The sequence below is a fragment of the Chiloscyllium plagiosum genome, chromosome 15 (assembly GCF_004010195.1).
Source record: "Chiloscyllium plagiosum isolate BGI_BamShark_2017 chromosome 15, ASM401019v2, whole genome shotgun sequence".
Taxonomy (NCBI): Eukaryota; Metazoa; Chordata; class Chondrichthyes; order Orectolobiformes; family Hemiscylliidae; genus Chiloscyllium; species Chiloscyllium plagiosum.
The window spans coordinates 33,628,641-33,653,721 of NC_057724.1; the positions used below are offsets into that span (position 1 = coordinate 33,628,641).

Genomic DNA, 25,081 nt, shown 5'->3' on the forward strand with positions numbered 1-25,081 from the left:
GACACTAGCAGGATCGGAGTGTAACCAATACTGCAACACATACACCCGTTATACAGGCGTGACGCTACAGTATTGAAGAGCTGAGCTCAGGGAGTAAGCTTTTTAATAACCCGTTCCATTTCGCCATCCGGAGATGTCCCAACTGCAAGAAGCCACCGAGACTCTGCATTATTCCGTGGGCATCCTAGCTACATGTGCAGGTAAACGGTGGAAATGAATTGCCGCAGTTAATTTGTAGAAATGCCTTTTTACAGACTTAGTGTATCTTTTTAATATTTTTTTCCTTTCCCTATTGTCTGTCAGGTGCGCTATTGTTGGCTGTGGATCGCTACAGCACAGCGCCGTTGATTCATAACACGGCTCTCGGAATTTTGTTACTTATCGTGGCGGTTCTGGTCGGATATACAGGTATCAGAAACATTGAGAAACATCGTATTATTAAGATCTGTTATAGTTCGTGACATCGCAGTCAACGCATCGTGTCGCTAGTTTGCCCAATACATTGCCAGTGTTCTAGCCCCATCAGCGTGTAGGGCGCGATAATTACAATTTTGTTACAATCCCAACCTTATTCGTTCTCCTGATGCTGGCGTTACTGGCTCGGTCCTAGTATACCCCCATCTTTAATTGCCCTTGAGAAAGTGGTGTCTTCTTGAACCACTGCACTCCTTGCCGATAGGTATACCAGTGCTGGAGGGTGAGAGTTCCTGCATTTTGACTTAGTTTCAGTAAAGGAACCGCAATCTACTTACAAATAAGGATGATGTGTGACTAGGAGGGAAGCTTGCAGGTGGTGACGTTCCCATCTAAGAGCTGCCCTTGATCTTCTAAGTAATAGAGTCATAGAGATGTACAGCACGGAAACAGACCCTTCGGTCCAACTCATCCATGCCGACCAGATATCCCAACCCAATCTAGTCCTGCAGTTTCTGGATGGTATATACTGCCTCCAATGTATCAGTGACACATTACATCCATGACTGAAGAAAGGACAATACCAGATTTATTGATGATTAATGGACTAGATTTAGTGAACAATCTGACTAGATTTGAAATTTTGGAAGTCATAAGAACATAAAAGAGCCAATAACACTCCATTTGGCTCTTCAAGCCTGCTATTTCATTCAACTGCTTATGATTGATCTTCCTATGCATCTGCCATCTTTCTGCATCATCTTCAAAACCCTGAATTTTCTAAAACCTGAAAATCTATTGATCTGTGACTTGAGCCCAATCAGCTACTGAACATTCACAGCTTTCTGGCTACAGAATTCCAAAGATTCACCAGCTTTTCAGTGAAGATATTTTGCCTTATTGCAGCACTGCATAGCTGACACCTCATTCTGAGAGTGTGAACCCATGTGCTAGATTGTTCAACCACGGAAAATATTTTCTCAGTATCTGCCAACTCAAGCTTCTTAAAAATATTATAGTTCAAAGAAATTATTTTTCAGTCTTCTCAATGCCAGACAATGTAGGTGTAGTCTGCTCAATCTCTATTCATTAAACAACATGTTCATCCCAAGAACCAGTCTAGTGAACTTCATTGCCCTCTTTCTAGAAGACCAAACAAACATAGGTGAAGGCCATTTGGCCTCTTTGCCTCACTAGCAATTCTATATGTTTTTGGCTGATCTGACTGTGGCTCAACCCAATTTTACATCTCTTCTTGGTCAAGCAGCTACCTCAGCTTTCAAAATATTCAATGACCCTGCTTTCACTGGCCTTTGGGTTAAAGACTTCCACAGGCAAATTCCCCTTTTTGAGAGAAAAAAACCCTGTCTCCACCTTAAGTGGAAGAATCTTTTATTTTCACCTCTGCACCTACAGAGTTCCAGTTTCTTCTATAAGGGGAACATCATTTCTCCATCTGTCCTGGTATGTTTTCCTCAGATAAGACCACAATTGCACACAGTAGTCCATTCTGACAAATTGAAATAAGACAAACCTTAGAAGGATGAGGTTTGGAATAAAATATTTGATACAATAGACAACCAATATATATCTGTAAAAAGACAATTCTTGTGGTTAAGAAACAAGGTAAACAATTAAGTAAAATACACTTTTCAAATCAAAGAAGTTTTTAAAATACAAGAAAAAGTTCACATCATTCAGTCTGAGTTATAAAAAGCAACAGAGTTGCAAAACAAATCATGATGCAAAAATGGGAATATGAAAAACCTTTCAAAGGGAATGAAAAGTCACAATAGAAATATACTAAGAAATAGTGATGAACTGGAGTGTGGGCCCAGTAAAGATTTACATACATGTTGGTGTGGTCAGAGTGGTAGACATTGTCTCTACAGACTTTATTAAAGCCTTAACAAATTTAACATGATAGAGTGATGAGTAAAGTTAGATTACATGGGATTCAGGGAGAGCTTGTCAATTGGATACAAAATTGGCTTGACATTAGGAGACAGATGGTAGTGGTGAAGAGTTTTTTTGGACTGGAGACATGTGACCAGTGGTGTTCCATTTGGATCGGTGCTGGGTCCAATATTGTTTGTCATTTATATTAATGATTTTGGTGAAAATTTAGGAGGCATGGTTAGTAAGTTTGCAGATGACACCAAAACTGCTGGTATAGTCGATAGTGAAGATTATCTAAGATTCAATAGGAATCTTGTTCAATTGGGCCAATGGACTGAGGCAGATGAAATTTAATTTGAATAAATGCAAGATATTGCATTTTGGTAAACTGAACAGTGACGTATCTTATACAGTTAATGGTAGGATCCTAGGTACTGTTGTTGAACAGAGTGACCTAGGGGTTCAGGTACATAGTTCGTTAAAAGTTGCATCACAGTAGACAGGGTGATTAATAAGGGTTAAAATCAACTCTCCACCCTTCAGGCTCTCTGCCTGTATTCCTGATGAAGGGCTTTTGCCTGAAACGTCAACTTTACTGCTCCTCGGATGCTGCCTGAACTGCTGTGCTCTTCCAGCACCACTAATCCAGGGTGATTTATAAGACATTTAGCACACTTGCCTTCGTTACTCAGACCATCGAGTGCAGGAGTTGGGACATCACGTTGAGGTTGTACAGGATGTTGGTGAGTCCACTTTTGGAGTACTTTGTCCAGTTCTGGTTAGCCTGGTATAGGAAGGGTATTATTAAATTAGAAACGGTTCAGAAAAGATTTACCAGGATGTTTTGGGGTTTGAGTTATAAGGAGAGGCTGAATAGGCTAATATTTTTTCTCTTGTGCTTAGGAGGCTGAGAGGTGACCTAATTGAGGTTTATAAAACCATGAGAGGCATACTTAAGATGAATAGAAAAGGTCTTTACCCTAGAGTGGGAGATTTCAAAACTAGGGGCATATTTTTGAGGTGAGAGGAGAAAGATCTAAAAGGGATCTTAAGAGCAATGTTTTGACACAGAGGATGGTTCATATATGGAATGAACTGCCAGAGGAAGTGATAGATGCAGTTACAGTTACAGCATTTTAAAGACATTTGAACAGGTATATGAACAGGAAAGTTTTAGATGGATATGGGCCAAATGCAAGTAAGTGTAGACGAGTTTAGTTTGGAAAACCTGTTCAGCATGGATGAATGGACCAAAGGGCCAGTTTCCATGCTGTATGACTCCATGACTATGTTAACTACAAAAGAGAAAATAGAGTGTAGGAGTTAAAGTTACTTCCGTAGAAACGGAAGCATTGTAAATGGTGTTCCACAGAGATTGTTCATTGCTGAGACTACTATTGTTCACAAATTCATCAACTGTTTGGTCTTGATGCAATTTAAAAATTTACTGACAACACTACATTAGTAAATGTTGTAAATATACAGGAAAAGTGATACAAGATAACATTAATGGCTTGTAAATGGGCACATAATTGGCAAATTATTTCCTGTGCATATAGCGTAAGATGCTTTTGGTAGGAAGAACTAGATGAAGTAGTGTGGAAGTAAACTTGTATGGAGTATAAATGCCAGCATACCCCTATTGCATGGAAAATGGCTTATTGTACATTATATAGTCACTGTCATTCATTTTATGCGTATATGATCATATTCTGCCTCATTTTATTTTGGTTGCTTTTTCTACAGGCATAAGGAAGAATGCAAGTCATGCTGTGTTATTTGTGAACTTGTGTCTGACAGTCTCAGCTCTCTGGTGTGGAACTGGTCTTATTCGCATATTGATTGGGGAGAAAGTCATCCAAGATAATGGGATCAGGAATGCACTAGTCCCTGGTTATTCAGCTTTCACCTTGGGGCTCTTCATCATTGGGGTGATAGGATTAATTCAAAAGGAAATTATCCTTGCTATGATTGCTTTTGCCATCTCTCTCGCTACTGCCCATGAAATTGCTGCATTATATGATCAATCTTTTGGGCATTCTGCCATAGCTTTAAGTTATTTAATTGTTTTCTTTATAGGGCTTTATTTTGGGCTAGGGCGAGTTTCTGTATCCTTAAGTAAAGGAAAAATCATTTTCCCAGGGACATGTCTGCATAAGATTGATACCTATCTAAAACCAGAAACAATTAAAAATGATGTAGTTGTTCTAGGCTACATCACAAATATGCTATCTGCCAGTGTGTTAGGATGTCAGGTTTTGGGTGTAACTACCAATCTGTTTGTTGGCCAAGTCCCCTGGCTATGGACAGCAGCAGTATATCAAATTGTTGGCAGTGTTTTGTCTTATAGAGCCATTGACAGCCTGACTGCTACTTTCTTTGGTTTAACCTCAATATTAAAATTTGCTGAAGGTTATGCTTTTCTTTACAAGCTTTGGCAAGACAATCAACTCTTCTTCCCAGTTCCAGCTCCTACCGTTCTTGCAGTGTTGTTTTTCATTCTGGCTCTGTTTATGGCTAGTAAAAGTCTAGCTGATGGAATTTATGTACTGTTTTTTGTTTCCTATTGTATATCAGTGGCAGCTCACCCAACTGGTTTCTTTCATGGTGGTGCACAAGGTGTCAGTGTAGCTATATTTGTGGCATCTGCTTGCTTAGCTTTCATTTCCCTTTTCAATAGTATTGGATCCATTACTATTCCCACTGGAAAGGGGATCATAAAGGGTTTTCTCATTAGGATGAATGCATTAACACCAAAGTCAGATAACGACACCCACAATCCTTATTTGGGATATTCCAAATACTCAGATGCTGAAATTCTAGCTCATGCCTGTAACGTTGTAGCTGCTTTCGCTATCACTATATCAGTCAATACTTCTACACCTTTAGCCACTGTTGTCCTACCCTGGATTATCATTCCTGGAGGACTTCTTCAGCTTATATGTGGTTCAATTTCTTTTTCTCGTGGTAAAACCTTGGAAAGTTGTGCTTTCATCTTGTATGGCTTAATATGGATAATCTGGGGTTTGACCAGATATGGTGGCCTCTATGGGTCTACTAGGGGGTTTGGTATTGCAGTAGGAATTATTTGCTTCCTGCTTTTTAATGGCTTTGTGGTGATAGGGACTTTGTTTCTTAATGCAGCGTGGTTTGCCTTTTCTCTCAGCTTTCAGCTGATTCTGATCAGCTTTCTTTTGGATGCCATTAATTCAAATCCTTTTGGATATGATATTGGGGTCACCATCATTTTTGGTTTAGTTAGCTTTTACTGCTTTCTGGCCACCCTGTTTAACCAGAGCTTTGAGAGACCTCAGTTGCCATTGGGACGTGCCTGGGCCAGCCTCTGTGGATTTGGACATAGCAACTCCATATGCCCTCATTTGTCTTCCAGAAAAACCAGCTCAGTCAGAAAAATTGCAGGTAAAGTTCATAAAAGTACAAAAAAAAAGTTAAGTACAAATTCAGTCAAATCATTATTGTGTTCATATCAATTAACCTACTTTACAACATTATTTATTTCCATGAAATGTAATTACTCATGTGGATGGCTGTTGCCTGTAACAATTACTTACACTTAACTACCGGACTGTTAGCCTTAAACCTGTTTTACATTTACTGTGTCTTCTGACATGTTGAAATGGATGCAAGTAATGACATAGTAATGTAGAAGTTACTAGGAACAATAAAAGCACCTTCCATAAAGGTACTCTTTTGTGTCTTGAATGTACTGACACTATGTCTGCTTCCTAACTTTCCTTAGTATCTTATTCCAGAGGTCAATTAACTTCTGTACAAATGGCTTGAATATAGGGGCAAATGGAATTTGAATTTGTTAATTATACCAAACTTGTGTCTTGGCAAATTTTAAGGAAGACAGATGACACAGAAATGCACATCGGTTAGAAAGACAGAAATATATGAGATAGATGTTATCGTGTATGTAGAATATGAAATAGTACATTTTGGGAAGGAACAGTAAAACAGAAATGCCACAGATGGTTAATGCTAAAAGGTGAAGTAACAAAGATAACTCAGTATGCAGATAGGTAGATCAGTAAAGATAGGAGAAAAGATAGAAAGTGCTATAGAAAGGTAACCTAAGGGCTGGGTTTTATGTATTGGATATGGAACATAAAAGCAGGCAAGTGGTGTTACATCTCTACAAAATAATATTTAGATTACAACTAAAGTATTCCATGCAGTTATATGCACTCACAATAGGAAACATGGTAGTTTAGGGTGTAGGTTTGCTCGCTGAGCTATAGGTTTGATATCCAGACGTTTCATTACCTGGCTAGGTAACATCATCAGTGGCGACCTCCAAGTGAAGCGAAGCTGTTGTCTCCTGCTTTCTATTTATATCTTTCTCCTGGATGGGGTTCCTGGGGTTTGTGGTGATGTCATTTCCTGTTCGTTTTCTGAGGGGTTGATAGATGGCATCTAGATCTATGCATTTGTTTATGGCGTTGTGGTTGGAGTGCCAGGCCTCTAGGAATTCTCTGGCATGTCTTTGCTTAGCTTGTCCCAGGATAGATGTGTTGTCCCAGTCGAAATGGTGGTTTTTTTCATCCGTAGGGCTACGAGGGAGAGAGGGTCATGTCTATTTGTGGCTAGTTGATGTTCTTGTATCCAGGTGGCTAACTTTCTTCCTGTTTGTCCTACGTAGTGTTTGTGGCAGTCCTTGCATTGAATTTTGTAGATGACGTTGGTTTTGTCCATGGGTTGTATTGGGTCTTTTAAGTTTGTTAGTTTTTGTTTGAGACCGCTGCAGAATGCTCCGATAACTAATCAATGACGCCCACCACAGACTCCGAAAATACAATTGGGAAATTGTGCACCAAAACCGTTATTCAAACAAGCAACAAATCAAGAATGGACAGACGCGGTAGAACGAGCCATAAACACCAAACAACGACAAACGCAGATAAAGAAAAATCGGGACCTGAAGAAAAAACTTGACAAACTCACAAAAAAAAAACAAAACCGATAACACAGGGACATGGATAAAGAACTTATCAGACTGGACCCTATCAGATACAGAAAAAGCGGTACTAGTAAAAGGATTAAATTTCAATTACCGAGACGGTGACAAGTATTTCCTAGCGGCATTAGAAACCACATTGAAGGACAACAATCTCACAGAAGAAACACAACAAACGATCAGACAGACAGTTGCACCTACTCTGAGCCAAAAGAGGGAAGGAAACAAACTGAACACACAAGAAAAGAAAGCCCTAGAAAACCTCAAAAAAGACAAAATTACCTGCAGACAAAGGTCGGCTCACAGTCACCCTGAACAGAAGGACTACATAGAGAAAGCCAAGGCACTACTTGCAGACACCAACACCTACCAACAGGTGGCACTAGATCCAACCCCACAACTAGGAAACAAAATTATATATCTCCTAAGAAAATTACACAATTCCAGACAATTAAACAAGACGAAATTCCAGAAAATGAAACCCGACGGGACCAACACCCCACGATTCTACAGACTACCAAAAATCCATAAACCAGGAACCCCCCTCAGACCCATAGTCTCACTACCCGGAACACCAACTTCCAGACTGGCCAAAGAACTACACGCAAGACCGAAATACCTAGTAGGGGAGTCACAGCACTCCATCCACTCCACCCAGGAATTCCTAAAAATCATCAAAAACACCAAAACAGAGGAAGACGAAGCAATGATCTCATTCGACGTAACACCACTATTCACCTCCATCAACATCGACCTGGCAAGGGAAACACTTACCACACTTTTAGAAGAGACCATCACACACACCCCCAACCACCATCAATCACATTACCAACGAAAACATCATGAAGCTATTGGACCTGCGCCTCACCACCCACTTCACTTTCAACAACATAGTCTACAAACAAACCAATGGCACACCCATGGGACCTCTGCTATCAGGATTCCTAGCAGAAGCGGTAATGCAAAGACTAGAACAAACAGCCCTACCAACCATCAAACCAAAAATCTGGGTCCGCTACATAGATGACACCTTTGTCATCATAAAACGAAACAAGATAGAAGAGACATTTAACGTCATTAACAACACCCTCACAGGCATAAAGTTCACCAAGGAGGAAGAAACCAACAACAAACTCGCATTCCTGGACATCACAGTCGAAAGAAAGGACAACGGAGAACTACAAACCTGTGTATATAGAAAACCGACAAATACTGACCAGATACTTAACTACACCAGCAACCATCCCAACACACACAAACGAAGCTGTATCAGAACACTATTCCAATGAGCCACCACACAATGCAGTACAGACGAACTTCGGAAAACAGAGGAGAACCACCTATACAACGTATTCAAGAAGAATGGATACTCAAAAAATACAGTCCGCAGATTCCTCAAGGACAAACCCACGACAAGCAGACCAAACACAGCCAGAAACCCTAACCACCTTACCATACATCAAAGAAGTTTCAGAAATGACAGCCAGACTACTAAGACCCCTCGGAATCCTAGTAGCACACAAACCCACCAACACTCTCAAACAAAAACTAACAAACTTAAAAGACCCAGTACAACCCATGGACAAAACCAACGTCATCTACAAAACTCAATGCAAGGACTGCCACAAACACTATGTAGGACAATCGGGAAGAAAGTTAGCCACCTGGATACACGAACACCAGCTAGCCACAAAAAGACATGACCCTCTCTCCCTCGTAGCCCTACACACGGAAGAAAAAAACCACCATTTCGACTGGGACAACACATCTATCCTGGGACAGGCTAAGCAAAGACATGCCAGAGAATTCCTCGAGGCCTGGCACTCCAACCACAACGCCATAAACAAATGCATAGATCTAGATGCCATCTATCAACCCCTCAGAAAACGAACAGGAAATGACATCACCACAAACCCCAGGAACCCCATCCAGGAGAAAGATATAAATAGAAAGCAGGAGACAACAGCTTCGCTTCACTTGGAGGTCGCCACTGATGATGTTACCTAGCCAGGTAATGAAACGTCTGGATATCAAACCTACAGCTCAGCGAGCAAACCTACACCCTAAACCTCAACCTGAGTTACAAACCTTCACAAACCTTGCAGAAACATGGTAGTAATTGAAAGGAAACAAGAAAAGTTTATTAAAATAATAAGGTTTTAGTGTGAAGAAAATGTGGAAAATGATGGGTTATCCCATTGAAAAAACTGGGTTAATAGGCAGTTGTAATAGGTTTTGAGACAGGCAGTCGTGAAAAGGTTGCTTTGATTTATTGTCAATTTGATAACCAAGAAACATTGGCTCAGGTGATCATGAGAAGAATGAAGGGGATGTTAGAATTTTCTTTTCCAAAGTGAAATGATGTTACATTAAGTGTATTTGCTGTAACCATATATTTAAAAGATAATAAATATATATTTAAAAAGGAAGAATACGAGGAAAGGACAAACAAATGGAATTAAGTAGATAGTTCCAGTTGAAAAGTGCCCAGTAGTCCTACTTTTATTTTGTCTGATTTCCATTCATTCTCAGCTGCATAATTTTTTACTTGTGCTTTCAACAAGTAATGAATTATCAGAATTAACCTTGTCAATTCCCCTTGTAATCTTACAGTTGCATATTCCAGAAAACAAAATCTCTGGCATCATATTTTTAAAACTTAATGCTTTCCAAATTTACACAATAAAAACATCACTTTTTTTCTGCAGAGATTATGAAAAATGGAGGGACATGTGGTATTCCAACAGACACTGTGTATGTGTTGGTGGCAGCTTGCAACCGTCCAGATGCTGTTGAAAAGGCTTACAAGTATGAATAGTTTTGCTTTGGATGTTCTGTTTTCTTTTGAAGAGTACTAGCGGTTTCAGTTTTTGAGGAAATATCATTACAGTAATGTATCTTGCAAAACAATATACTATATTTGGAAACAGAAAACGGATGTTACGTATGTGGGATGATTTGCTGCTGTTGACTACTAAGATTAGAAGCATGAAATTTCAACTGGATCAAATACAGTTTAGATTTGTTTGTCGATATATTATCTTGTAACATTGCTGCAAATCCCATTACTCATTAGGTCAGTAGTGATACATCTGTAAAACTGGAGTATAGAACTCCACTTTCACATTATGGATTTATGAAATTTGAATTCATCTGGCATAATTTTGTAAGAAGCAAAGTAACAACAACCTGCAGATTTAAAATAAAACCTACATGAAATCCAGTTTTCTATTTATTTGATTCATTTTACTAAACTTTAATGAATTAAATGATATATTCCAAATACAAGTAGCTGCAGCATGCTAACATTTTAAAACTTATAAGAATGGTATTGACAGACACAAATTGGTGAGAGATTTTACTTACCTTTTTATTATCTTCACAGTACAAAGAAACAAGCCAAAGAGAGGCCAATGTCTTTATGGATTTCCAATGTTGCCCAGCTAGAACCAGCAAAACATCTATTGAGTCCTCTACTCTGGGACCTAATGCAGAAAGTTTGGCCTTCATCCATCAGTCTTGTCATCCCCAGAGGTAAGACTGCTTTGCAACATTGCATATCTGCTCATCGTCACTTAATTATTAACCTCATGAACTCTGTCCTTTTGCAGTTCTAATAGCATTTAGGAAATCTGTTCTCTCCCAATGTTGCTATTTAGCCAGATTTTGGAGTTTTAATGCAATCTAAGGTGACTCACTAGTTGTGTTTATGGTCTCAGTTTGGGAAAGAGTCTCACTTCTGTTAAGAATTATCCTGTCTGCCAAGGTTAGAATTAAAACATTTCAAATATATATCACAGACTCATGATTATAATTCATCTTCTAAACTTGTGAGTACTCAACGTTGCAACATCGGGTATTTTGTCACAATATAAGTTAAATAAATGTGGAAAAGTAACTATGGTATTAACAAATATTCTTATCATTAAAAGGAGAGTGGTTGAACTTATTTGGACTGCAACATGCAGAAAAATACATTGGAACTCCTCAGAGCATTGCCATAAGAATTCCAGACTGCACTGTTACTACACACCTCATTGATCAGGTAAGATTCCTAACTTTCCAAATAGCTTTTGTGTTGAATATGCAAACTATAATAAGAGTTATTTTGGATTTCTTTATTAACTTTAAGTGATGACAGCATTTACAGAATCTCTATGCTTGTTTCAATGGAAATGTTCTTGACCATGAAACAATGGGTAGCTCGAGTCTTATTAAATGAAAAATCCGAATGAAGTGCAGATGCCGGAAATCAGAAACAAATATTGCTGGAAAAACTCAGCAGATCTGACAGCATCTGTGGAAAGGAAGCAGAGTTAACATTAATTATTGCTTAGTTTGATGTGGTCATTTTCAAATGGCTTTCAATTTTCATTAAAATACCGTTGAGCTGTCGGCTTCAAATGTGCTAATACTGGACAAATCTGTTATGACACCGTGTCATATAACAAAGTTAGTCAGGTAGAAAAAATGGAGGTACCACGCATGTCTCAGTAAGCGACACACAAATTAATGGATAACAGATGTCTTTGAAATCTATATTAGTCTTTTAAATCCAATTGCTAAAAGAATTAATTGCACACTTAAAGAGATCTCTTGCCACTCATACAATAGTGGTGTGACTGAGCAGGAAGCAAGCATGTCAGTGATGGCACTGCATTCTAATTTACGAGTTCCCTCTTTCCTGTCTGTGGATTCTGAAATCAGCATAGAACAGAGATTGAGAATGTGGTTTCCACTGATTAATGTCCTAACTCAATGGAATTCAATGTAGCTAAGTGCGAGGTGATTCACTTTGGGAAGAATAACAAAAAGATGGGGTACTGGGCTAATGGTCGGATACTTGGTAGTGTGGATGAGCAGAGGGATCTTGGTGTCCATGTACACAGATCTCTGAAAGTTGCCACCCAGGTAAATAGTGCGGTGAGGAAGGCATATGGCGTACTGGCTTTTATTGGTAGAGGAATTGAGTTCCGGAGTCCTGAGGTCATGATGCAGTTGTATAAGACTCTGGTACGGCCGCATCTGGAATATTGTGTGCAGTTTTGGTCGCCATACTATAGGAAGGATGTGGAGGCATTGGAACGGGTGCAGAGGAGGTTTACCAGGACGTTGCCTGGTATGGAAGGAAAATCGTATGAGGAAAGACTGAGGCACTTGGGGCTGTTTTCACTAGAGAAAAGAAGGTTTAGGGGTGACTTGATTGAGGTGTACAAGATGATTAGGGGGTTAGATAGGGTCGACAGTATGAACCTTTTCCCGCGTATTGAGTCGGGTATTACAAGGGGGCATAGCTTTAAATTAAGGGGGGGTAGATATAGGACTGATGTTAGGGGTAGGTTCTTCACTCAGCGAGTCGTTAGTTCATGGAATGCCCTGCCAGTAACAGTGGTGGACTCTCCCTCTTTATGGGCATTTAAGAGGGCATTGGATAGGTATATGGAGGATAGTGGGTTAGTGTAGTTTAGGTGGGCTTGGATCGGCGCAACATCGAGGGCCCAAGGGCCTGTACTGCGCTGTATTCTTCTATGTTCTATGTTCTAACTCATTGCTTTCTGTATGTTCAGGTGGGGCCTATAGCAGTGACATCAGCAAACCCAACTGGAGAAGCAGACACCACTCACCACAATCAAGTCTATGCCAAACTTGGCAACAAGGTCCTATTTGTTTACAACTTATTCTTTGACTTCAGAAAATAATTAACATTTAAAATTACAGCTTTTACTCAAAAAAGTTGTTTATCCATGGTACAGGTTGATGCTGTATTGTGTGATGGTCCTTCACCAGAAAACATTGCCTCTACAGTTGTGGATTGCACCAAGATAGAGACAGGAACACTGGGTTTCTTTAGAGTTGGTCTTGTGCCCAAATCACAGGTATAATTATAAATACTATCTGCTGCATTGATGTATCACATTTGTTCTCTGAAATCTGCTTTTAAGTGATTGTCCTAAAATGGGGATTTGTTTAATAATAAAACTGAAAGGTTTGCAAATTAATTACAGATGAAGAACACATTTGACTCCATTTAACTTATTCATCCAGAAAGACTCTGAAATTAACCTTCTTTTCCTACCCCCCCCACCCAAAATCTCACACTATTTTATGATCAAATTGATTATTAAATGCTTCCAGGAATTTTGTTCTCATCATTCTATTTCATGCATTCATCAATAGATCAAAAGAACTTCTGAATAACTGTCTGATATTTGTTGCTTACTAATCTGAATATTTTCATAATTCAATGTAATTTTGTAGGTTCACTTGTCCCATCTTCGTTATTGCCTTATGATCGCCCCGCCAGTAGAAGTAGAAATGTCTTCCAGCAATTCTTCCTAGCTGATTTCCTTAACATTGAAATTGGCCTTGTGGTCCTGGAGTCTTCTGAAAGTCTCCATTTAAATTCAAGGAGTCAAAGGAGTTCAATAAAACTAAGTAAAATTGTAACAGTGGAAAGTTAAACAACAAAATATATTGCCTAAGTCACCTACCTTCAAGGAGATCTCTCTCGGAACACCTACAGCTATCAGACCCTGACTGTAAACCCCGCATGCCCCACCCCCAACCCCCCAAGGAGCTGACATTCACTCTATCTCCCACCTCCAGTACAGCCAACCTGATTCACCCCAAAATGGACAGACCCTTTCCTGAAGGACCTGATAAGATGACCCCTCCACTTGCACCTCCACTGTCCCACTAGAATCAACCTCATCCAAGACAGTCCCCCTTCCCTGCCCAACCTGACCACCCCACCATTGCTGGACACAAACTGTCCAGATGCAACAATGTCACCTGTCCTTCCCACATCCTGCCAGACTCAATTTCTCCTTCCCCTACCTATGCTAAATACTGGATCACTTACATTGCCACATTACATTCTGGCTCTCTACTGACCTGGCATCCTACTACATTCCCATTGGCACCACTCTCATCTGGCACTCTTTCCCTTGCCTAGCTGGCACCCTAGCCCCACCTCATCCAGCATCCTATTCCTTAACCAGCTGACACCCTGCCCAGCTTGAAAATTCTTCACCTGGCACCATACCCAGCTGGCATCCTACTAAACTGGCACCATATTCCTCCTGTTCATATGGTTTACTAAATTTGGCACCCTACCTCAGCCTAAGCTGATATCTTACCCACCTGGCACCCTATGTATTTGGCACTGTACTGCAACCATCTGGCACCCTGTCTTCCCAGCATCCTTACCCTTAGACAGCAGCTGAAAGGACCTTCAATTTCCAGGTCACGGTAGCTGACTGCTGTGTACAAGAGCGTGTTTGCCTTCCTCTGACAGTACCACGCTATGAAAGAACAATAAAAATCAAGGATTTCTGGATTTGTGAGGGAGCCCTGAGTGTAATTTCCTCTCATAAATGCTGAGCTCTCTTCTTTTGTTAAAAAAAAGGCAAAGGTTTAAGTGGCAATATTCATGAGTTTGCCTCTCGTAGGAAATTCCAGTCCATCATTTCAGCCCCGAAAGTTCAAACCATGTGTTTTGGGTCAACTTACTAATTTTATTTACATTTTGACTGAAGGTCTTGCAATTGTTTGAAGAAGTGAGGAAGAAACATCTGAAGGGCCAAAGCAATAATGGATTCAACGAGGATGAAACAGAATGTAGCACACATCAGCATCCAAAAGTTACAAATGCCTACGATAACACTAACTTCATAAAAGATGATGAAGAGAGCTAGTTGTAACATACAGGTATTACTGAAGCAATGTATATATTCTTATTTGTGTTTGCACTTGAATATGCCATTATGAACTCCAACAGCTTTTGAGCAACCACATGATGGGTTCCGTTGTTCTCTTCATTCCTTTCCTGAAGAGCATTAAAAGCACCCAACCATTCTTAGTGGGTCTAGGCAGTGATTGTGAACAAGCTGTTGAACAACAAGGAACCACAGGCTTGTTTGATGTAATCTGACCCCGTCCTTATCTGTCATCCTCATACATGTTTTCCTGTATTTTCCTTCTGAGTATGAAACAGTTCAATTGTGTGAAGACATAAATACTCTGTAGTCAGTGGAAGTAACCACTGGAAGATTTTGTACCTATGGTACAAGAAATGGAAATAAATAAATACTTTTTTTTGTACACTGTGATAAATATGGAAGTTTCTAAATTTATATCTGAATTACTTTATTCTTTGATGTCACTGATTGTCATAGTGTTACTGAATGAAGGAATAGTTTTATTCCCAAGCTATAGTATTCATTGTTGAATTTCATTTTTTTCCCAAGTCATACAGGGCACAATTACTTTAAAACAAGCATGGTCAAAAGTTAACTGGTTCATGGAGAACAACATTTTAAAACAACAGCTGTGACATTCGCAAATAAATATTTCACCAATACCAGGTACTACAATGTTCAAATATGTTCCAGTAAATTCAGTCCCACAATTAACTAAAGCAGGCAGCTCTGTTGAATGTAGATTTACTTCCACTGTTTGAATGGTCAGCCATCTCTGGAGTACAGTAAAGTTCTGTGAGGTGTTCAGTTCTTTGTCCTTGTCAGGAGATAGACACAACTGAAAGTCAATTTTCAGCAAGTCCATCTGATACAGCAATAGTGAGGTGGCAGCAACGTTCATTGTTTCACAGTGAAACCCCCACCTGCATCTGGGAAGAAGTCCCAATTGATAGAGCTGTTAGTTGGTGCATGCACAGCTAAACTGAGTTAACACCTTGCCAGGTGGTAGATTTGCTCCTCTTTAACTGTAAGATCTATAGAATCTGCTTGGTCAAGTGTGAGAAAGGAAAATAACAATGGTCTAGTTAGAAAATCTGTTATATTGAAAATGAGGTAATTTATTATACGTTAGCAGCTAGTTTGTTACAAGTTACATTGATATAATAGACATTGTTACAGAGTCAATGAGAAGAACCTGGTTGTTGGGTCTTACTCCTCAAAAATCCAAAGCTGTTCTCCCAACAAGTCCCAAATGATATCATCACAGCAAATGGTACTTAGAGCACTTCTCAGTTTTAATCTTCTCAGATCCATTTACAACATCTTCCCCCATTATTATAATAAATCTATGGAAATAATTACATTTCCCATTGACCTAACTCTTCTCTTACTTTACAAAGTCACTCACAAAGTGAGCTAGAGATTTCATTAATTTCAAGTATATGTTCACTTCAAACTTCTAGTTTGTGTCTCAGAAGAATGTTGTCTTTGAGTCTGTTCCTGACAGTCAGAGGTCTGTAGGCTCCATTAAACTGGAGAACCTGTAATCTCTTAGATTTCCTCTGGATGGATGCTTTCTGTGCTGAAACACATAATTGCTTCTTTGCAGTAACCTGAATCTCCAAAACAGGCAATTTTGATTTCCATGGAGTTGTATGCACTACATCTTCAATCTATGTCACCAGATCTTTATTCTGAATTTAATGTAAATACATGCTGAAATATACAGGATCCAAAGTTCACATGTTGATTGCTTTGCATATTCACATTCACTCTTGTCAATGCATTATTGGCAAAAATAATATATTTCCTTCCCCAGTTCCTGCTATTTAAGAATTGCTTCTTGATTGGATAATATATGTCACTGTTACTGAGAGTTCTTCTTGGGGAGATAAGGAAATGAAACATTCCTTTTAACTTGCCTCTTCTGAGTCTCCTCAGCATCAAACTTGAATCTGCCACAACTACAGGTTCACCAAATTTTGTTGCATCATTCAGCAATTGACTTAAGCATGATATGCTGTTCATTGGCTACATCATTGTTTGTGTTTCCTTTTAAACCTTGCTGATTTTTGCAGCACCTCTTTAGTGTTAATAGAACAAAAATACTACAAAGCCATTTCCACCCAACATAAAGTGGTGGAGGTGGTGCAATTATGTTTGAAAGGCATCTGGATGGCTTTATGAATAGGAAGGGTTTAGAGGGTTATGGGCCAAATGCTAGCAAATGGGACTAGATTTCTCTTGTATCTGGTTGGCATGGACGAGTTGGACTGAGGGGGTCTGTTTCCGTGCTGTACATTTCTATGAATGTATGTTGATGACACAAAAACTTCTTATGTTTATGCTAATATCACAAAATTCTATGGATTCTATTTTCCGTTTGGGTTCTGTGATAAGTCCAGAAAGTCCTATTAAAAGTTTTACTGATTATCCTTTGATCCATTGCTCCTTAATTATTATTAATTTACTGTTCCTTTAATGGTTTTCCTTGTCTTTAACCCCTTCCATGATTTGAAGAAGAAGGTCAAAGCACACATCCTACTCAACAGTGGGAATTGTTGGTTGTGAACTATGTGAATACTTTCTTACATCACCTCTATTGGAGAGTTTCTTGAAGCATGCCTTTAATCATAAATGCTATGCCTCCTGGACTATGCAGTTGCACTGTTTGTGCTGTAGAGAGTGCCTTTTTAGCTATGTTATATGATTACATTCAATGTGGAAATTCATGAGATTATCACTGACATTAATATCAACGCAAAAATATTTGTAAATCCTGGATTATCTATTTCCCTTAGAAATACTTCAGATTTCTCTTTTATTATAGATTGATCTACTTGATTAATCTGTTTGTGGGTAGCTATTTGCATCTTGTGTTTATAACATTGGTATCCCATGTACAAAGTTAAAAAATAATCAAAGTCACTGGCTAAGACAATACTTATTGTCATTTCCAAAAGCACTTGGGAAAGTGGCAGCACAAGCTGCCTTCACTTCTTGCTCCAGTCCACAGAACACAGGGATATTCACAATCCTGTAAGGGAGTTCCAGGATTTTGACCAACAAACAGTGAAAGGATGGCAAAACATTTCTCAGTAAAATACACGTGACATTAAAAAAAAATCAGGATGATGACTGGCTTGTAGAGGAACTTGGAGGTGGTAGTGTTTTCATCCATCTACTGCCCTCGTCTTTCTAGGTGGCTGAGGTCACAGGTTGGGCATGTGCTATTGGAGAAGCCTTTGTGAACAACCGCCATACATCTAGTAGATGGTACACACTGCAGCCTGTGTGCATCAGCAGTGAAGGGGTTAAATATTGAAGATGATAGTTTGAGTGATAAGCAAGCAGGCAACTCTGACCTGGATTATAATCAAGCTTCTTATGTGTTATTGTAACAGCACCCATCCAGAAAAGTGGGGAGTAGTCAATTATGCTCCTGACTTGTGGTTTACAGATGATAGATAAGCATTGGAGATACACAAGGTGAATTCCTTGCTGCAGAATTCCTAGTTTCTACATGACTAGTGCAGTTCAGTTTCTGATCTATAATTATCCAGGATGTTGATACTGAGCAAGTTTCAGAGAATGCAAAGCCATTGAATAACAAGGGTGTAAGTAGCAACCAAAAATTTGCTGAGTTAGTTAAAATGAAATAAGTAGTAAAATATATTAAGCCTACACTATTAAAAAGTTAATCGGTCAGATGATGATTAACACTGGTCTTAACATTTCTGCACGGTGTATAAAAATCAGTGGCTGGAGGTTGAGACAAAGCAGGCTGATCCTCAGATAAGTCGACATAAACTGATTCACTTGCAACTGTAAGCATTGTATGAATAAGTATATATTATTATTTCCGCACGATTGTTTAGTGCACCTCCCTTCAATAAAGAACAATTGGGTGCATCCTGCTGATGGGACAGCCTCTGGTTAGTGATATCCAGAGTTAACCTGACAGACCAGGGAAAGCAGGAATAAAAGCCTCTTAGAGTCGATGGTAATAGTCTCTTGTTAGAATGGTGATTGCCTGGGACATGTATGGTAGAAATGTTACTTGCCACTTATCAGTCCAAGCCTCAATGTTCTACAGATCTTGCTACGTTTGTATTCAGGCTGCTTCAGTATCAGAGAGTCACCAGTGCTATTGGACATTGTGAAATCATGAGTGAACATGTCCAATTTTGTCATGATAGAGGGAAGGTCACTGATGCAGTAGCTAAAGATGGTTGGGCCAAAGACACTAATCTGAGGAACTCCAGCAGAGGTATCCTGGAGCTGAGATGATTGACCTTCAACAATCACAACCATCTTTCTTCTCCAGGAGTTCCAATCACTTCTGCTGCAAAGCAATTCTTATCACGTCAGAAATGCTTTTACTATTGACTAGACATTCTTCTTGAATCTTGCCACAAGAACCTTACAGAAGAAACCCTTAAGTGTTCAGCTCTTCCATACTGCTGTCTACGTGGGTCAGTGACATAAAGCAGACTCCGATCTCCACTGCTGCCAAATGTTGTAAATGAAAACTGCATCACTGCTCACCATGTTGTATGTACAGCTAAAACCAAATTTATATACCATGGAATTGTTTTGTTGCCACCATCCTCTTTGAGTGTAGAGATTCCTAGGACTTGCTTGTTCTAGTGTGCAATTAACTGGAAGAGAATTCTCCACAAAAAGTCTCATCCTCAATGATGGAGAACTCAGAACATCAGTATAAAAGATAAAGCTGAAACATTTGCAGTCATTCTCAGCCAATATTTTCAAATAAATGACCATTTTGGCCTCATCTTGAAGAATTAAGAAACTTAGATTCCAGTTGTCATTGCACATGATCTCAAGAAATTATTGGGTACACTGGGATATAGCAGCAGCTACAGGCCTTGAAAATATTCTGACGACAGAACTGTGCTGAAGACATTCCAGAATTAGCAGTGTTCCTTGCCAAGGTGTTCCAATACAGCTTCGAGGAGCATATACCACATGATTGAGAAATTGCTCTAGTATGTTCTGTCTATAAATATAGAAAAGTCTAATTATGCCAATTACCAGTCTATCTGATTACTTTTACTTATTAGTAAGTTCATAAGTGGTGTTGTCAATGATTTAGCAGGCAGTACTTACCAATAACTCGTTCACTGGTGCCAGTCTGACTTTCATCAAACTACTCAGCACCTGAACCCATTACAACCCTGGTCTAAATGTGGACTAAAGAGCTGAACTCCAGAGGTGAGATGGGGGTGACTGCCCTTGGAATCAAGGCAGCATTTGACTGAAAGTGGCATTGAGGAACTTTGGCAAAATCAAAGTCAATGGAAATCAGTGGAAAACTGTTCACTGGTTGGAATCATAATTAAATGAAAATAATTATAGAGTTTTGAAGTAAATTATCTCAGCCTCAGGACATCATTGCAGGGATTCCTCAGGCCAGGACCTTAGGAATGAGCAACTTCAATTGCTTCAATGATGGTTTCTCCACCATTCAGTCAAAAGTGAGGATTTTTGCTGATGATTATACAAAACTCACTTCCTTTTGAGAGTTCTCAGATAATGACAATTTCACACTCTAGATAAAATTCAGGTTTTGCTAAGAAGTAGCAAGTAGCATTTGCAATAAACAAGGACTAAGTAATGACCACCTCCAATAAAGAGAGAATCTGACCATTTTGGCTTGACATTCAATAACATTACCATCATTAAACTCCCTCTCCAGCATCATTTTGGGTTTACTATTGACCAGAATCATAACTTGATCAGTTATGTAAATACTGTGACTATAAAAGCAAGCCAGAAGCTGGGAATTCTGCAGTTACTAACTTATCTCCAGTTCTTCAAAGCCTGTCCACCATCTACAAGGCACAAGTCAGAAATGAGATGGAAGACTCTCTACTTGCCTGGGTGAATGCAACTCCAACAACATTCAAAAAGCTCAAAACCATCTCAGACAAAGTAGCTCACTTGATTGATATCCCAAACACTAATTACACATTGACTCCTTCCAATATGGATTCAAAGGGGTGGCAGTTTATATCATTTACATAATGCACTTATGAAAGGCTCCTTCAATTCTACCTCCTGATGTTGTAACTTCTGACACCTAGAAGATTGAATACAGCAGACAGAATGGTGACACAGGCCATTGACTGCAAGTTCCCCTCCTAATAGTACGTCTACTTGGCTTGGAGCTCCTTCACTGTCACTGGATCAAAATCCTGGAACTCAATACCTAAAATCATTGTAGTATGTGCCCACTGTAGCAGTTCAAGTGGGCCCTTACATTACATGCCAAATAGCAGTAAAAAATGGACAATGAATGCTGGCCTTCCTTTCCAGTGATACTCCAATCTCATGAAAGTATAATAAAAACCAGCCTATATCTTTTTGTACAGATGCAGTCCTTATAGTTTAGATTCACCCACAGTGAAATTAGGCAAGGAGATCCAAATCTTTGACCCAGTGAACAAATCACGATACATTTCCCAAGTCAGGATGTCATGAGTTGTGGGGGAGGAGGAACTTAGTAGTGATCTGCCGAATATCTAGGTTAATGATGGTGTGAGATTCTGGTTAATCAGAAAGTCATTTCCATTGTACTCTATTTACAGAAATGTACTGTTTGTGGCTATTCTTTGTATCTTTCCTGCTGAGGTTAAACACACTCAGACCGAGACTTCAGCTAGAAATCATGAGGATTTTATTTAACACAGAATACATGAATGATTAGTATTCAGCACAAACAATTCCATTACAGTCATTCTGAATTATGACATTTCTTAGGAAAGCACATGCTTCCCACAAGTTAGCTCTTGATTTTCAAACAAACCTTGAAAGTAGTTTACTTCCTGTTTGGAAAAGTCCTGACTCAGTTGGAATAATTCAGTGCCTCTGGTAACCCAACATACTGACAAGCTTAATTCTGCCCTTCTGAGCCAGACTCATACTTGGAAGTTTCCAGTTGAAGAGCTGCTTATCAAAGGGCTGCAACAATTCATTGAGGATTCCTGTTCTCAAAAGTAAGATCCATATCTCCAGACAAGACAACTTATAATTCAACTCACAATCCCCAAACTCAGTAACTCAGGATGTCTTGACTTGAATGAGATGATTTGTGTACTGATTTGCATTGGAAACTACCTTTTTTAGATAGCTAGCAAAAACACTATTCAACCACCATAATGCTTTTGGGTTACAAAGCAAGTAACAAAGAGGCTTAGATTAACAATCTGGAGACATGAGATCAAGTCCCACCATTGCAGCTCAAAAATTTAAATTCTGTTAATAAAAACAAACATGAAATTAAAAGCTAGTATCATTGGTAAACATGTACTGAGTTGTTATAACAACCATTTGGTTCACTAATGTTCTTTTCAGAAGGAAACCTTACCTGTCTTGTCTAATATGACATCAAATCAATAATGATTGATCTTAACTGCCCTCTGATATGGGATGAGACAAAAAAAAACTGCAGATGCTGGAATCCAGGGTAGGTAAGCAGGAGGCTGGAGGCACACAGAAAACCAGGCAGCATCAGGATGAGGAGAAGTCAATGTTTTGGATGTTCTTCCAGCCTCCTGCTTGTCTACCTCTGAAATGGCATTGCAAGCCATTTCACTTAAGTGGAATTAGAATGAGCATTGCATTGTAAGCAGTGTTCACATCTTGTGAATGAATTAAAATTAAAGAATGATGCAAGTCAAAAACTTTGAGGGAAACTTCAGTCAATTTTTTGCGAACTGGGCAATGTTTTATAATGTAGATTTAAATAGTAAATTGATAGGCTGGCGGTTATGTTTGAGAATTTTTGAGTGAAAGTAGTGTCAAAAATACATTTAAGTTTTCTCTGGAACTTTCCTTGCGATTCTCTATGGCTCTCAGGGGAAAGAATAAATTAGGGAATATCCATGGATGGACAAAATACATATCATTCATCAGGTCATTTCGGGGAGGTATTATCACTAGACTGTTAATCCAGAGGCCCAAGTCAAGTTCTGAGGATTCTGAATGATTCAAATTCTGCCCATAGCACAGTGGAATTTGAGTTCAATTTTAAAAAATCTTGAATTAAGTATCTATTGATTACCATGAAGCCATTGGCAATTGTCAGAAAAACCTATCTATCTGGTTCACTCATGCCCCTCAAAATGTAAACTGCCATCCTTACCTGGTCTAGCCTACAAATGACTCCAGACCCACAGCAACGTGGTTGACTTTTAACTGCCCTCTGGGCAACTAGCAATGGGTAATAAATATTAACCTAGCCAGCAATGCCAATATCTCATGAATGAATAAGTCATGCAGGCTTGATCAGCTAAATGGTCATCTCATGTTTCCCAAATACATTTGTTTTAGAAAATGTTCTAGCTTTTGTACATGTATAACTGCAAATATTTGAAATTCATCCCTTGTTACAGAAAATCAGTTTTGTATATTTTTCTATTCATAAAAAAAACAAGTATTTTTAATATCAAATGACAGAAGTGATCCTATCAGAAGTTGAGGAAAGGATTAATCTTTAAAGATCAACTCTCAAACTGAAACTCAGGTCACACAATTTGATGAGAACTTGAGTCTGCCACGTTGAGCCTCACCACTTTTAATATTTCTATTATTGACAAACCAGCCTTCAGCTACCAAGATGCTCAACTTGGAGGTTTTTTTTCAAAAAAACTCCCCACTTCTCTTCCCTCTTTTAAGAGGCTCATTAAAATCTTACTCTTTGACCAGGATTTTAGCCATCTACATTAGTATGTCCTATGGCGACTTGGTGTCAAATTTTGTTTGATAACATTCCTCTGAAGTGTTTTAAGATGGTTTACTATTTCACAAGCACTGTATGAATACAAGTTGTTGATGGTTAGAAATATATAAAACGTTTGTCAAGTTTGAGTTTTAGTTACAGAAATTCTCTCTTTCCTGCAGGATAGTTTTTTCCTCCTTCTGGAGTAAGTAAATATCTATGAATGGAAACAGCTCACTGGATGCAACTGGTTGAATATAACGCTCTCTGTCTGCACCATATTTGTCAACCAGGACAGCGTTAAACTGCATACTGGATAAGTAAAAAACTTGCCTGCAAAGGAACCAGAAAAGAAGTAAGGTTATCAAGGTTGCAAAGCAACATTCGTAATTCATAAGCAGATGTGTGTGTTATTCATACAAAGTTATCAACTAATATGAAAATTAACATACTACAAAATATAAAAAAATGAGTACAAGTTCCTATCAACATGCATTTTTCTTTCTCAAATCTCTCGGACATACTCGCCTGCCTCTTAGTTCACCCTCATGCAAGTTACTACAAGAATTGTTCTCTGGCATGTCATTGTGTCCTGGCCGAAATGCTACAACGCCAAGGTGTGATTGGAATTGCATCCCATGTTTTGTTGGATCCTTCAGTCTACATTTGGGACCCCGACTGACCATTCAATCATGAAATCCTGGGTTAAGTATCATGCTTCAATGAGTGGCTCTGCATCGGGGGCAGCAAGCAAGTTCCCAGAAAAATTAGTTAGATACTTAAGTATTACACTCATTTACATCTGTACAATGGGCATTCCACATTGAAGGCATTGGGTCAGAGCAACTTCTTTTCCCCACTCCATCCTCCAACTAAAAGTCCCAGAAATCACTGGAACAAACACCTATTAAACTTGACAGGGTGCCATGAGGTGTAGTCTAGGTAGCTGTGGGAGTCGGTCGGTTTATAGTAAATGTCCGTGTTGATTCGGTCGCCCGAGATAGAAATGGAGAGGGCTAGGAAGGGGAGGGAGGAGTCTGAGATGGTCCATGTAAATTTGAGGTCGGGGTGGAAAGTGTTAGTAAAGTGGATGAAATGTTCAACCTCCTCGTGGAAGCACGAGGCAGCGCCGACACAGTCAGTCATCGATGTAGCGGAGGAAAAGGTGGGGGGTGGTGCCAGTGTATTTTCCTCCCCTCCCCACCCCTATCAGCGTTCCGAAAAGACCACTCCCTCCATGACTCCCTCGTCAGGTCCACACCCCCCACAAACCCAACCTCCACTCCCGGCACCTTCCCCTGCAACCGCAAGAAATGCAAAACTTGTGCCCACACCTCCCCCCTT

The 25,081-nt window shown here is 39.3% G+C and overlaps 2 protein-coding genes across 7 annotated transcripts in view; one reads left to right on the forward strand and one right to left on the reverse strand.

Annotated features, from left to right (window-relative positions):
* On the forward strand, positions 1-24,209 carry si:ch211-153b23.4 (uncharacterized protein LOC335392 homolog). Of its 4 annotated transcripts, XR_006313770.1 has the most exons (11): positions 1-200; positions 304-408; positions 4,060-5,733; positions 10,003-10,102; positions 10,680-10,828; positions 11,227-11,339; positions 12,862-12,951; positions 13,048-13,170; positions 14,833-15,004; positions 15,544-15,660; positions 23,920-24,209. XR_006313770.1 is itself a non-coding variant. In XM_043704661.1 (10 exons), exons 1-9 carry the CDS (start codon positions 134-136, stop codon positions 14,989-14,991), a joined length of 2,580 nt encoding a protein of 859 aa, XP_043560596.1. In that variant the 5' UTR covers positions 1-133; the 3' UTR covers positions 14,992-15,004; positions 23,920-24,209. The 4 variants fall into 4 exon arrangements, 3 of the variants coding, with proteins under 3 accessions (XP_043560596.1, XP_043560597.1, XP_043560595.1); XM_043704661.1 differs by lacking the exon at positions 15,544-15,660; XM_043704662.1 differs by lacking the exon at positions 23,920-24,209 and having other exon boundaries at positions 15,544-17,203.
* Positions 23,216-25,081, reverse strand: part of srpx2 (sushi-repeat containing protein X-linked 2) — a 66,751-nt gene continuing 64,885 nt past the window's right edge. For all 3 annotated transcript variants that reach the window (XM_043704663.1, XM_043704665.1, XM_043704664.1), the window contains exon 11: positions 23,216-24,070. In XM_043704663.1, coding sequence (XP_043560598.1) covers positions 23,890-24,070 — 181 coding nt within the window. In that variant the 3' untranslated portion in view covers positions 23,216-23,889. The remainder of the gene's footprint in view (positions 24,071-25,081) is intronic.

What these genes read in the sequence shown, in the direction of transcription:
- si:ch211-153b23.4 (XM_043704661.1), top strand. Translation starts at nt 134, where the DNA reads ATGTCCCAACTGCAAGAAGCCACCGAGACTCTGCATTATTCCGTGGGC. An exon ending in CTCAGTCAGAAAAATTGCAG is followed by an intron (nt 5,734 to 10,002) that starts GTAAAGTTCATA and finishes TTTTTTCTGCAG; the next exon opens with AGATTATGAAAAATGGAGGG. An exon ending in GCTGTTGAAAAGGCTTACAA is followed by an intron (nt 10,103 to 10,679) that starts GTATGAATAGTT and finishes TTATCTTCACAG; the next exon opens with TACAAAGAAACAAGCCAAAG.